At 41.9% G+C, this 13,792-nt stretch overlaps 1 protein-coding gene and 1 long non-coding RNA gene across 2 annotated transcripts; one reads left to right on the top strand and one right to left on the bottom strand.

The window, feature by feature from the left end:
• Positions 1-124: 124 nt before the first annotated feature.
• LOC127610074 (uncharacterized) lies at positions 125-2,426 on the bottom strand. Its single transcript, XR_007964730.1, has 2 exons — positions 1,826-2,426; positions 125-1,705 (listed from the first exon to the last, which is right to left on the bottom strand). It is a non-coding gene; the product is annotated as an uncharacterized LOC127610074 (long non-coding RNA).
• A 7,302-nt stretch (positions 2,427-9,728) lies between these two features.
• sf3b5 (splicing factor 3b, subunit 5) lies at positions 9,729-10,516 on the top strand. Its single transcript, XM_052079800.1, has 2 exons — positions 9,729-9,875; positions 10,094-10,516. The coding sequence occupies exon 2, from the start codon at positions 10,095-10,097 to the stop codon at positions 10,353-10,355; it is 261 nt and encodes an 86-aa protein (XP_051935760.1). The 5' UTR covers positions 9,729-9,875; position 10,094; the 3' UTR covers positions 10,356-10,516.
• The last annotated feature ends 3,276 nt before the right edge of the window (positions 10,517-13,792 follow it).

The following is a 13,792-nucleotide window of genomic DNA, read 5'->3' as shown; positions in this document are numbered from 1 at the left end:
TTTAATTCATACAGTATCTTTATTTTTGTAAGTGTTAAGAGACCAACAATGAAGTTATTTTTGTCACAATATATTTTTTTTCAATTAATCGGTGGATGAATTGGCGATTACAATTTTATTCAACCAAATATCGGAACTCAACCGGAAGAAAAAAATTAAAAAACATTATCGGGCCCCATGTTAAATTTTAACCAGGCTTGCAAACCCTAACTTGTACCGAGAAGTCGAAACCTTGGCTTCCAACCATGTTTTGAAACTCCAACCCTGGTCTACAAACCATCATTTGACTTCCTTTTAATTTCAAACCCTAATGTGCAAGCCTAACCCATGCTCTTCTACTACTTTGGGGAAATTGGGTGAACTTATTCCGTCTTCTAGAAGCACTGTAAAAGGGATGACAGGTTTTTTTTGTTTTTTAAAAATTGTATAAAGAGTGTTTACTTCTTTTTAAACTTGTCTGACAGTAAAGAACGTCAGTAAAAATGTGGACAAGAAGTTCAGAAAATAGACGGCTGTATAAAAACATCGCTTGCCACTTAACGAGGGTCCTTAGATGACTCTGAACCAGTTTATTTCGCCATCCATTATTTCCGATGGGCAAAAGCAACTTGCGGGAATCGGGTTTGGGCCTACGGGCCATTATTTTAGAATGACTTTCACGAGAATTTCCCATTTAAGAGGGGTACGCCGTGTCACCATGAGAAACGACATCTTGCCCTGGCAAACAGATGCGACTCTGTAGAGGAATTCAATGTTTTTTGACCTTGCACACAGGCTTAATGAAACAACGCCACAGTGGTATCGTCAGATCATATTACGAGTGTGCGTCACTTGATTGGATTAAAGGGCCAGGCAGTGCGCTCGCCAGCTTTTTCACCGTCGCTGCAAAATTTGATATTCCGTGTGCCACCTTTTTTTTTTATGCCACTTTTTTTTTATTTTAATAAACATAAATTGAGCCATTGAGACAAAGTGTGGGCTAACATCATTATTTGTTATCCTTCAGGAAATATTGATAGCTTTGAAGGATGTTTTGGACTTGAACAACTGCTGTGCTGAACATCTTTGGTTAAACAAGTGAATAAGTATTGTTATTGTGTATAAATATTATGAAATGAATGACATTTTTAAAAATTATTTTCCAAAATGTCTCAATTCCCACACCCTAATTTTATTACAACTCTCACTCTCCTGCAAAATGACAAATGGAGTTAGCGAGCCTACTCTCAGTGTCTCACTTATTCCAGTAATTCTAATTGTAATTATTTTTATAGGTTATTTCAGAATTGGAGGACATTTTACATCCCACCCATCAAATTTTAAAATATCCAAATACAAACTATTAAACCGTGCAGTTTCCGATCACATTTAGGTATCGTCAGTTTTCCAAAAGAACGGCTCGCGCAAAGCTATTTCCTTCTTCTATTTATATTATATTTTTGTAACAGTCTTGATTGAATGTCTCACTCTCCCTCATGCAACCCTAATGCGTATGATTAAAATAAGACTTTTTTTTTTCTTCTCGTGTATTTAACTACGTTTGTCTTCCTGGTTAGCAGGACCAGCTAGCTAAACAGTTAGCTTCTACTCCTGAGAGAAAGCTAACATGCATCCGGATTTTCTAATATTTTCCCCTTGACTTATGTACATCAGTAAATTTGTCCTCTTGGTTAGCAGTAACAGCTAGCTAAACAGTTAGCTTCTACTCCTGAGAGAAAGCTAACATGCATCCGGATTTCCTAATTTTTTTCCCCTTTACTTATGTACATCAGTAAATATGTCCTCTTGGTTAGCAGTAACAACTAGCTAAACATTTAGCTTGTACTCCTGAGAGAAAGCTAACATTCGTCAGCAACCCCGTCGCGGTGATTACAGTGATGGTCTTGCACGACATTAACAGGGTCGCATGTACTCCTTACTCAAACTATTATTTGTAATTTATGATTATGATGGATGAATATGTAGCAGAAAATCAAAACAACGAAGGCTTAGTTTTTAATAATTTTGAAGCCCAAATGCCCTCCAATTCTGGAATGACTGATCGTTATTTTGTCTTAAAATCTTTTATACATTTTTTTTAAGTGGTCTAAAATGATGAAGGATTGTGCTTCTACTGTGGCCATATTGAATCTGAAGTGTCATTTAAAAATGTATATTGATAGAAAAAAAATATGTATGCCGTAACCTTGTATATCTATCTTATTGTCCTTGCTGTTATTTTTGATGAACGTTGTCCTGGTACACATGCTGTATGCAACCGGCTGGTGTTGTGAAAATGTGTATAAATTTAAACTACAATAAAAGCTTGTTGGATGTTCTTTGTAGAACCACGCAACGCATACAAACATTTAATACTTTTTTCAACATTAAAGTCACGATAACAGGACTTCCAGTTGGCGTTGTGTTGCGAGCATTCATTCGACAAAAGGTTGAGTGCATGACCATGAAATGAAACTGTCAAATGCTGTAATACATTGTATTCATTCATTCATTGTAACGCATAAGAAAATAATTTTACTTTTTTTTTTTTAAATGAGTGTGTTTTGCCACATTTTGGAATTGCCGTGTCCAGCTAAGTAGCTAACTGACTGTGATTGCCATTTGTGTGCTAAAAAGGTTGCCCCGTCCCCACCACCACCGCGAATAGTGAAACACAACAAGGTTGGGGTCGACTTTCCCTGTTGAATTTGAAAGCCCCAACTCATTCATTCATTCATTCATTCATTCATCTTCCTAACCGCTTGATCCTCACTAGGTTCGCGGGGGGTGCTGGAGCCTATCCCAGCTGTCTCCGGGCAGTAGGCGGGGTACACCCTGAATCGGTTGCCAGCCAATCGCAGGGCACACAGAGACAAACAACCATACGCACTCACAATCACACCTAGGGACAATTTAGAGCGTCCAATCAGCCTGCCATGCATGTTTTTGGAATGTGGGAGGAAACCGGAGCACCCGGAGAAAACCCACGTAGGCCCGGTTGCCAGCCAATCGCAGGGCACACAGAAACGAACAACCATTCGCACTCACACTCACAACTAGGGACAATTTAGAGCGTCCAATCAGCCTGCCATGCATGTTTTTTTTGGAATGTGGGAGGAAAACGGAGCACCCGGAGAAAACCCACGCAGGCCCGGGGAGAACCTGAATCAGTTGCCAGCCAATCGCAGGGCACACAGAAACGAACAACCACTCACACTCACACTCACACCTAGGGACAATTTAGAGCAGGCATGTCCAAAGTCCGGCCCGCGGGCCAAATCCGGCCCGCGGTCGAATTTCATCCGGCCCTCGGCCCCCGTCATAAAATCAGTGCCGTCTGGCCCGCAGGTTGGGCGCAATGGAACACGTGTTGCATTGACTGAGGTCTCGTAGACTGGCGAGTGATGTTTCATAGAGTACTGCTTCCCTCTAGTGGCTAAATGAGTAATAGCATTCACTAAATGAGTAATAGCATTTAGACACTAGAGGGCATCACTCACGAGTTAACAAGACATCACTCCGTGTTTATATTGACTGATATGTCATATTTCAAATTCCTGTTTCAAATGAACCAAAAGAAATTCTTAAGATTGTTGAAATTAAAATAAAAATGGAAATGTGAAACAGACTGGCTTACTAAAATTTGTTGAACAATATTGTTGTTCAATGTAAAGAATGTCAGCCAAGGTCGGCCCCCCGACATTTTACCACATAAAATCTGGCCCCCTTGGCAAAAAGTTTGGACACCCCTGATTTAGAGTGTTCAATCAGCCTGCCACGCATGTTTTTGGAATGTGGGAGGAAACCGGAGCACCCGGAGAAAACCCACGCAGGCCCGGGGAGAACATGCAAACTCCACACAGGGAGGCCGGAGCTGGAATCGAACCCGGTACCTCTGCACTGTGAAGCCGACGTGCTAACCACTGGACTACCGGGAAGTCAATTTTCAATCCCTTTCATGACTTAAAAGGCAGCGTGTAACACTTATCCAAGTATTACGATGATGGCCGGCAACCAATTTATTCACCAAACAGGTCGTTGTCCATGTCGGCGCTTCCAATGTAATCATAATTCTAAAGGGATCCTTCACATTAAATCGTACTCGAATCCCTGGTGGCAATTCAGCTAAACGGTGATCACACGCTGTGAGCCGAACGGCTCAAAGGCGGCTGCAGTAATTATGAAACGTTCTGAAAATGCCGTCGGGGTCTCGCTGTCTTTTTATAGCGTTGTGCGCGATATGAGCATGGAGTGACCGCCTTTCGAACTTAATTAATGCCGCAGTTCTTTTGGGTGTTTTCATTGATGAAGGTAGGATTTTCATTATTCAGCCTGCTTGATTATTAGCCTCACTTTAGGCCACTAAGATATTATGGAAACATTTTTATTGCAATAGTCCTGAATGATTCCTTTTTTTTTTTTTTTTTTTTTTTTTTTAAACATGCAGCTATCAATCCATTCCCCGGGCTGCTTGTGAAATGCACTGCGGCGATTTCAAAGGGAATCGGAGCAAGGTTATAATAGTTTGGAAGTTTTCATAGTCATTAGTTTTTATTTTGACTTTGTTTTTGGAAGTACAGTTATATATTAAATTTTTAGAAGCAGGCTTGCTCTTGTTTTTTTCGAAAATGTTTCATTTTAGATTTGCAACAAGCGGCCATCCACGACACTAATGGACATGAAGGTAAGCGGCTGTGTGCCAGCAGCTTCAACTTTCGACTTATGAATGTCAAACATCTTGTCCCCACCCCCGCTGGTTATATGATTACTAGAGTGAGATTGGGAGTACCTGATGTCCAATCTGCAGTCCACGCACCCCCTGAGGGTGTAATCTTGGAAAATAACCCATTTGCACTGGTTTCGCCTCTAGAGTTCAACTTTCTTTTCCTGCTACGGAATAAAAACATTAAATATGCTCTATGCCAGTGGGGAAGTGTATATATATATATATTTATACACACACACACAATAAAAAGTATGAACGTATCAGGGCTACACAGGCGGGAAGATAATTTCCGTGTGACATTCAATCAAATGCTGCCCTATAGCACCAATAACAACATATGAATTGTCTTATCGCTGCACAGCACAAAGACACATTTATTCATTTATTTATTTATTCATTTATTTTTTCTGCACGGTTGACAAAACAAGTCAAGGTGCAATCCCGAGTGCTGCAATCGTGTGAGCTTGAGTGCAAATTCACAGGAAATGGGATTTGGTTTTTTGTTTTTTATTTCACCAAGGATGCTTCGGTTTGGTTGTATGTGCTTCTCACATCAACAGAAAAAAAAAAATCTTTACATCTGCTATGTTGGTTCTCTATTTTCGAACCAAATGCAACGGCATATACTTTTGCTTTGACGAATATAACACTGCAAAGCAAGGTTATTGTCGCTAACAAAAAGTAACAAAAAAAAGCTAAAATATATCATCAGGGTGCGAACGCTCTCGAGTGTAAGGTCAACGCCGCACCCAAAACACATTTGCATGATTATGTGTAACATTCACGTGTAAACCAAGAAACGTCCAACATCATCCCAAAAATTCAACTGATCATTTGAGCAATTCTCCGTCGAAATGGTACATAAATAACGGCTACTCGGCATTCGCACGCAAAGGCAACTTTTAAAGAAAATCCATTCTCTGGTTATTAATTTTGTCAATATGGACTGGAACACACAAAGGAAACATAATTGGACATTTTTTAGTGCGGCAGCAAATATATGAGATTTCAATTAGAGTCCCCGCAGATGAATTCTAGTGCTTGACTACAAGTGGATTTGCTGACGTCATAAACTCGGATCTGGAGGCCTTTCTTAATGGATGGATGAAGTGAGGATTTTTTTTTTAATGCGCATCCATCTGCTGGAACCATGGCAGTCTGTCTAGCACTCGGAGATCAATATACTACATATTCGCCCAATCCGTGAACCTAATTACATGCTCAGGAAGGCTCTGTGCGCGTTGTGTGCACCTCTCTTTCAACGAGGCTCCCCTGGCGCATCCCATCATTTCACACTTGTGCAGACTGCCTCCAAAAGTCATTAAAGTCGCCGTCATTGGGATTTCACGCTTGCCGCTCTGATCCGCCGCCCATAATTCCCCAAACATTTGGAGCGATGGGCTTTATATTGGCGAGAACTCACCTTTGAGCTGTTACGAGTGAAGCAATTAGCAAGTTTGTGGAGGAAAAATAACTGCCAAAAAGCTGAAATGATCAATACAGTAGATTTGTTGACCACCTGGTAGCTTGATCGCTAGCTTGTTAGCGTAGCCGCTTAGCTGACTCGCGCAATAGATGGCGAGAGGATAGTCTGAAATGTATTCATTAGTCATGTAGTGCTTGGTATCCAGCTAGCTAGATAGCTAGCTAGCTAGCTTGGTATCCAGCTAGATAGATAGCTAGCTAGCTAGCTCGGTATCCAGCTAGATAGATAGATAGCTAGCTAGCTAGCTTGGTATCCAGATAGATAGATAGCTAGCTAGCTAGCTAGCTAGGTATCCAGATAGATAGATAGATAGATAGCTAGCTTGGTATCCAGCTAGATAGATAGCTAGCTAGCTAGCTCGGTATCCAGCTAGATAGATAGATAGATAGCTAGCTAGCTTGGTATCCAGATAGATAGATAGATAGATAGCTAGCTAGCTTGGTATCCAGATAGCTAGCTAGCTTGGTATCCAGATAGATAGATAGCTAGCTAGCTAGCTTGGTATCCAGATAGATAGATAACTAGCTAGCTAGCTTGGTATCCAGATAGATAGATAGCTAGATAGATCGCTAGATAGATAGATAGCTAGATAGATAGCTAGATAGATAGCTAGCTAGCTAGCTAGCTAGCTAGATAGATACAGTAGCTAGATAGCTAGATAGCTAGATAGCTAGATAGATGCTGTTGTGGGCAAGGCAGACGCCAAAGTTTACTCGTGACATAGCTCAAAAGCGAGGCCCTAGAATCCTTTGAGTCACACTCGCTCTCCGTGGAATCATTGCCGTATATTCACAACATAAACTCATTTTATGGCATATGTTGACTCACGGCAAACTTTTTAGTGGGCCTATTTATTTATCTGTCCAAGCATCGTCAAAATTCCCTCGCTTCAACGTTATGCAAATTAGGTTACAATAATGCAACACAATGAAGCAAAATGGATACTGGCGGCCAGGCCTCTGAACATGACTCATGATCACACACGTGCGCATACGCCCACGGGCGCAGGCAAAAATCGCGGACACATGCAGAAAGGAAAAGTACAATGTGATCAGCAGCATGTTTTTCATTCCATTTCCTTGATTCATTCTATTGGGTGGATGTCAAGGGCAAGTGCAACATGCTCATGATTGCAGCTTTACTCCCATTTTGTGGGAATGAAATATCTGCACCGGAAATTGAAGTTCGTTTTGCCGCCGATGACACAATGTCAATCTCCATTTTAGCATTTTAACCAATATGAATGCTATTGCATGAGGAAAAAAAAATCCCCCGAAAGTTTAAATTAACAATGTAAATCCTCTAAAAGCTGCATACTGTATGTTAATTTAGTTGCAACTGGCAACCATAAATCTTTAAGAATCTCCCAAAAGGTTAAAACTGGAACTAAATCTTGATTTCTAACAGTATTCATCTGAAAGATATGGATTTTCTCTGCATTTAACCTCAAAACGATTAAAATCCAGCGATAAGTGTGGATGCACCAATTTAGTAGCATAGTTTTATAACACCCTGTACAAGTGCAATAAAGTCTTTTATCAGTCCCCCCCTCACCTCCTCACCCCCGACCCTTTATTTCTATTTTTTCCACAGAGCCGCTTCACACGCAGCCAATCAATAATGACGACGCGCGCCTGTCTCGGGAGTTCACCATTTCAACGATGTGCGGCATCCAGAGTGATTGTGCCACCGCTGATGACATTTTCTGAGGCCGCCTTGTTGTTTTCCCTAAATCTCCCGCAGCAATGATAATGATTATGAGGAGGATCTTCCTGGAATGCTGCAGTTGTCTTACTACTTGGATCCTCACATTTTATTGATTCTATCAGGAGTTGTAATCACACCCATTCCTTAGAATGGGTGGGAGGGTGGGGGGAGACATGGCAGAGATGGTAAAATAACATGCATTCATTTCCCACGTGTAACTTTACAAACGCTCAGGCAATTTCCTCCCTCTTCAAACAAACAAAAAAAACAACACAGTAACATCGGCATTCTTTTTTTTTTTAAATCGCTATTTTTCCGAGGTAGAAGATTGAAATACCATGTGATATCTCAGTGCAGCTGCAGCGTGACGAACACCGGATGCGGTTACCGTGGCGACGGCATGCTCATTTTCAGCTTCTTCACGATGACAAGGTGCATTCGAGTATCAAAATATGTCAGGCCCATACACATGCATACATTGACGCAGACATACACTTGAGGGCCTTTCATGCTTACCGATGTCGTTTCTTTCTGTGTAATCGAATTTGGGACAATTGACTGCATACATTTTTAATGACAGGAACATTCTGGTACATTGTAGTGACCAAACATCTAGTGACTATTTAAAACTAAAAATATATCTTGTCGGATGTTTCGGTTCCGGTTACTGTAAGGCTGGGTAATTTATTGGTTATTTTAAGTTTATTGTGTCGTATTTTTTAAAGCCTCTGTAATACAATGCATGTCCAAGCTGATGTGTAATTTTTACACGAAAAAGGCAGCAAATAGAGTGGAGCTACTTTACACAAAGTTACAATCAGTGTTGCCAATTTAGCAACGTAAAACACACACACACTCTAAGAAACATTTTTTCCATTAATACAAGAAGTCAGAAATATTTTCACATTGTTTTATCTGTGTGCCCTGCGATTGGCTGGCAACCTGTTCAGGGTGTCCCCCACCGACTGTCTGAAGGCAGCTGGGATAGGCTCCAGCACGCCCATGACCCTCCTGAGGATAAGCGGTTTCAAAAATGGATGGATGGATGTTTTGTCTATGACAAGGAACGAGCCAAAATGGAAGGCAAGAAACCAGCTGAGACCGTGTCTGTTTGGACCAAAAGGGCTTTTTTTCCCCCAGGAGAAAGCACTTAGTTTCAAATGATCTCTAAAGAAACATGTGTATTTGTATTACAGCTGTAGAAGTAAAGTCTCGGGCAAATGAATGAATTAAAAAAAGCATGCTCGGTAATTTAAAAAAAAAGGTTTCAAACATTGTCTGATAACTGAATAAATGAGGCAAAGTGAAAGTGCAAAACGTGTTCTGAATAATGTAATTTTCACTAGGTTTTTCAATTAGTGAAGGGGGAAATCGATTAAAATCGGATTTTTGAGAAAGCATACCACGTCCATTTATCCATTTCAACACCGCTTATCCTGAACAGGGTCGTGGGGAGTTGCCGGAGCCTATCCCAGCTGACTTCGGGCGAAAGGCAGACGAACACCCTGAACTAGCCTGTCAGTAGTAGAGCACATAAAGACAAACGACTATTCACACTGTCACCGAGTGGGGACCGATTCCACGCTGCACATGTCCGGCGAGTGTATCACGACACAATCGGCGACTCATATTCGAAGGCGGAAATAGAAATATGCAACCCGTTTTGTTTTCGGAACACGTTTCCTGTCGAACACGCCCCTTAAGTGCACGTGAAATTAGACGACAGACATTATCGATGGTTTAAGCTTAACAGGCCAATAGGAAAAGCGAGACATCAATTAATAATAGATTCCGAATACTATTTTTAGAACTTTGATTGAATTTTGCCTCGTGATAGCTGGGCTAAAATAAATATATCAACAAAAGATCAGTAGTTTGTTTCAAGTCGGAACGTAATTCGCGGTGGACGCACCGGAAGTGTGAGCAGCTTTCACTGGAGCGAAGTTGCTAACGTTAACTTCACCAATAAATCTTGAAGTAAGTATCTTAACATAGTTTAAATTCATCCAAGAACTCCCCATCCTAACACAGTCATGATAGTTATGGCGGGTTCGTGTTTGTTCGCTCGAGTTGAGTTTTTTTTATTACGTTACTGTTAGCATAGTACCATTTTCTTCCACCATAGAAAACCATCGTGGTTAGCTTTGGCTCCAGCCGAGAACGACATTTACCGAATGCGCGTTACCTTCTTCCAGAATGACGGACCGCTACAACATCCACAGCCAGCTGGAGCACCTCCAGTCCAAATACATCGGCACCGGCCATGCCGACACCAGCAAGTGGGAATGGCTGGTGAACCAGCACCGAGACTCGCACTGCTCCTACATGGGCCACTTCGACCTGCTCAACTACTTCTCCGTGGCCGAGAACGAGAGTAAAGCCCGAGTCCGCTTCAACCTGATGGAGAAGATGCTGCTGCCGTGCGGACCGCCCGCACACAAGCCGGACGACGCCTGATTGAAGACACCTGTTTCTTCCTTTTTTTTGTTTCACGGATACACGAGACACTTGGACTCCTCATTTTTCCCTTCTTTTTGATATATTGTTGCTAGCGTCCTTAGTGCACGTAACAGATGATGTCTGTTGGTGTAATAAAAGTGTTGTTTCTCTGCTCTTCAGCTTTGTCCTATGGAATCATTGTAATATGCTAAGAAAATAATGAAAACATCATGCACACCATCTCATACAAGAGCCACAACTCTCTATGTGATGTTTTTCTGTTTTACTTATGCAGACACGACATGCTGTGCATTTATTTGCCCGAAGCGACATGGTGAATAAATAATTCATTCGTAGTTCTTCGTAAAAGTGCTGCAGAGTTCATCATCTCTAGGCCACTGCAGACACATACTGCTTGTTACGTAGCTTATTAGATATAAGGCGAGCGAGCTAGGTCGATAGTGATGGATGGATTTTGCTTGAAAGACAAGCACTTCAGAGATGAGGAAAGGAGGGCTCACCTTATTTCAAGCTAATGGGGCTTGCAGGCGAGTTGCTGTAAGGAGACGCAAACACTTAACCACTCGATTCTCGGTATCGGTATTGCGCTGATACCAGCCCGATTTCAAGCTATCGAGTATTTCTCAGGGATGTTCCACAGTATCCTAGCACCGCCTGTTGGTGACGGTCTGCCACTGCAGGCAGTTCACAACAGACCGGTTACATGTCGTTGTCTGTCTGATCATTGCTGTTATTGCGAGCAAGAAACATCACAGCACGTCTAAAATATGGAAACAGTATTTATACTTGACAAGTTTGAGACAACTAGTACAACAGTACAGATATTTACTGAAATCTTTAACTATAAAACCTGATACAGTAATTGACATTCGTCAACATTGCCGTCTGAGAAAGGCGAAGAAGGCTTGGGCTGGTGGTGCAAAAGGCGGCTCTTGCTTAATTCGGAGGGGCTAACGGTGCAGGTGAGTTTTTCAAATTGGAGAAAGGAACATGGTGATAGGTAGGCCATGCCAGTAATTGGTGCAACACCCACATTTGCGCACCACTGTTTAAACCCCAACAATTGTTTGAATCCCGAACCCAGCCAGTGTTAACTCTTAGGTTTGAAACCCTAACCAAGGGTTGCTTGAAACCTCAAATTGATACTTTATCATGGCTTGAAATCCTACTTTAAACCCCCAACCTCTGCTTGAAAGAATCGTTTTGGCATGGGACTGTAAACCAGCAATCCATAACTGACGATTGAAACCCCTAATTTGAAGCCATGTTTGAAATATGAAATAAAACCTTTACTTGAAACTCAATTTACCATCCTAACATTGGCTTGAAACGCCAATTTGACACCCTAACCTCGTCTTGAAACCATTTCCGAACTGAGAGACAGACACAGACACATCCACTCAAATATATATTTGAATCCGCCCCTTCATGTGTCATTAAGCGTCCTCTAAGAGGCCCCATGGTATATAAATCCAAGATAGGACTGGAATATTATTCCGGAAAGCCTACTTTAAAAAATATTAAAAACACTCCATCACATGTACTTTAATGACATTTACATGACATTTTTGTATTTCTTATTAAAAAGTTAAAGACGTTAGACACACACACACACACACACACACACTTATATATAGATATATGAGGTGTTTGGCTCAGAATTGAGTTTTCAATAGCGTGTGCCCAATTGGGCCCAACTGAAATAAAGCACTTGCCAAGGATGACCTAGTCACAATTCAGGGGGGGAAATAACGTGCTGAGTCATTGCAATCATCATCTTTGCCACCCACCGCCTCGCAATCTGTTTGTCCTCCACTGTTGCTTGTTATGTTTTCCCCCTCTGTAGCCATTGCTCGCCAATGCATCCGTTTGGAGGGGGGGGGGGGGGGGGACTTTTTGAATATGCAGTGAAAGACCACAAATACACATTTTCGATGAGAAAAGCGGGTTATCCCCCCCCTCCCCCCAAAATACTAATAAATAAATCGGTGACTTGGTGAATCTGCAAGGTTTGCACTGTAAAGTGAAATAAGAAATACATGGAACGGCTCTCAGTGCATTTCCAGATCGTAAATTGTTTAATGAGAAGCATTGCTGGAGCTGATTTGATAGGAAAGGGGGCAAATTATTATTAATTTTATATCTATATATCCATCCATCCATCTTCTGAACCGCTTTATCCTCACTCGGGTCGCTGGGGGTGCTGGAGCCTATCCCAGCTGCCTTCAGACAGTCGGCGGGGGACACCCCGAATTGGTTGCCAGCCAATCGCAGGGCACACAGAGACGAACAACCATGCACGCCCACACCTAGGGACAATTTAGAGTGAACAATCAGCCTGCCATGTACGTTTTTGGAATCCGGGAGGAAACCGGAGTACCCGGAGAAAACCCATGCAGGCCCGGGGAGAACATGCAAACTCCACACAGGGAGGCCGGAGCTGGAATCGAACCCCGTACCTCTGCACTGTGAAGTCAATGTGCTCACCACTGGACTACGGGCCGCTCTATATATATACTGTAGATATTATAATGGTAACAGATACCTGGACAAGAAAATATCAATTTAAAAATGTTTGAGCAGCCCCCTGGAATACCTGGAGAAAACCCACCCAGGCACAGGGAGAACATGCAAACTCCACAACAGTAAGGCCACACCCCTGAATCAAACCCACTAACTCCACCTTGTGACCACAGTGCCGTGCCTCCCCTATAGTTATATATTGATCTAAAAATTTAATATTCAAATAAAAGTTAATTTGTATTATTTCACCGCATTACTTCACATTGAATAAGTTTCAAAAGTGAACCAGTGGCAAGGACAAAAATAGACAAATGACTGCGCCAGAGAAAAGTTGCAAAGCACGTTTATATCACCTTTGGAATATCAAGCATGCCACACGTCGCGACTCTGAATCAGCTTCAAGGCGCCTTACGGATTCATTTGCACGCCTTCGCATTTGGGATAATGACCCGATCGTGGCCGACGCCTCCGGTGTGGAAACTACCTTGTCATCCCGTAACCAAACTTGCCGTTGGGTGTTTTTTTTTTTTTTTTTTACAGGCCAACTCCCCCGAGGAGGTGAACTGCTTATCAAAAGCTCGACACCATAAATTCAATATGTGCGTGTTTATGATGTGATATTTATCATCCTCAGCTTGAGCACAGGCTAAAGACCCGCAACGGTTTAAAATAAATAAATAAAATTGAAAACGTGAGCCTTGCGTTTGCCACAAAATGAGTGTCTGACCTTGATGTGGATTTGTCCTCCTGTTCCATAACAACTCCATTAAGGCACAAATTGCCTGCGGCATGACTTCCGAAAAGAAGTCGGAAATTCAATGCTTTAATGGTCGTGCGGGGAAATAAATAAAGACAACGTTTGCTGAAACCAAAATCGAGTCCTATCACGTAAAACTTTGCTTTAAAGTGGG

The sequence above is a fragment of the Hippocampus zosterae genome, chromosome 11 (assembly GCF_025434085.1).
Source record: "Hippocampus zosterae strain Florida chromosome 11, ASM2543408v3, whole genome shotgun sequence".
NCBI lineage: Eukaryota > Metazoa > Chordata > Actinopteri > Syngnathiformes > Syngnathidae > Hippocampus > Hippocampus zosterae.
The sequence above is the reverse complement of the archived record's forward strand: the minus strand, read 5'-3'. Positions and strand labels throughout refer to the sequence as shown.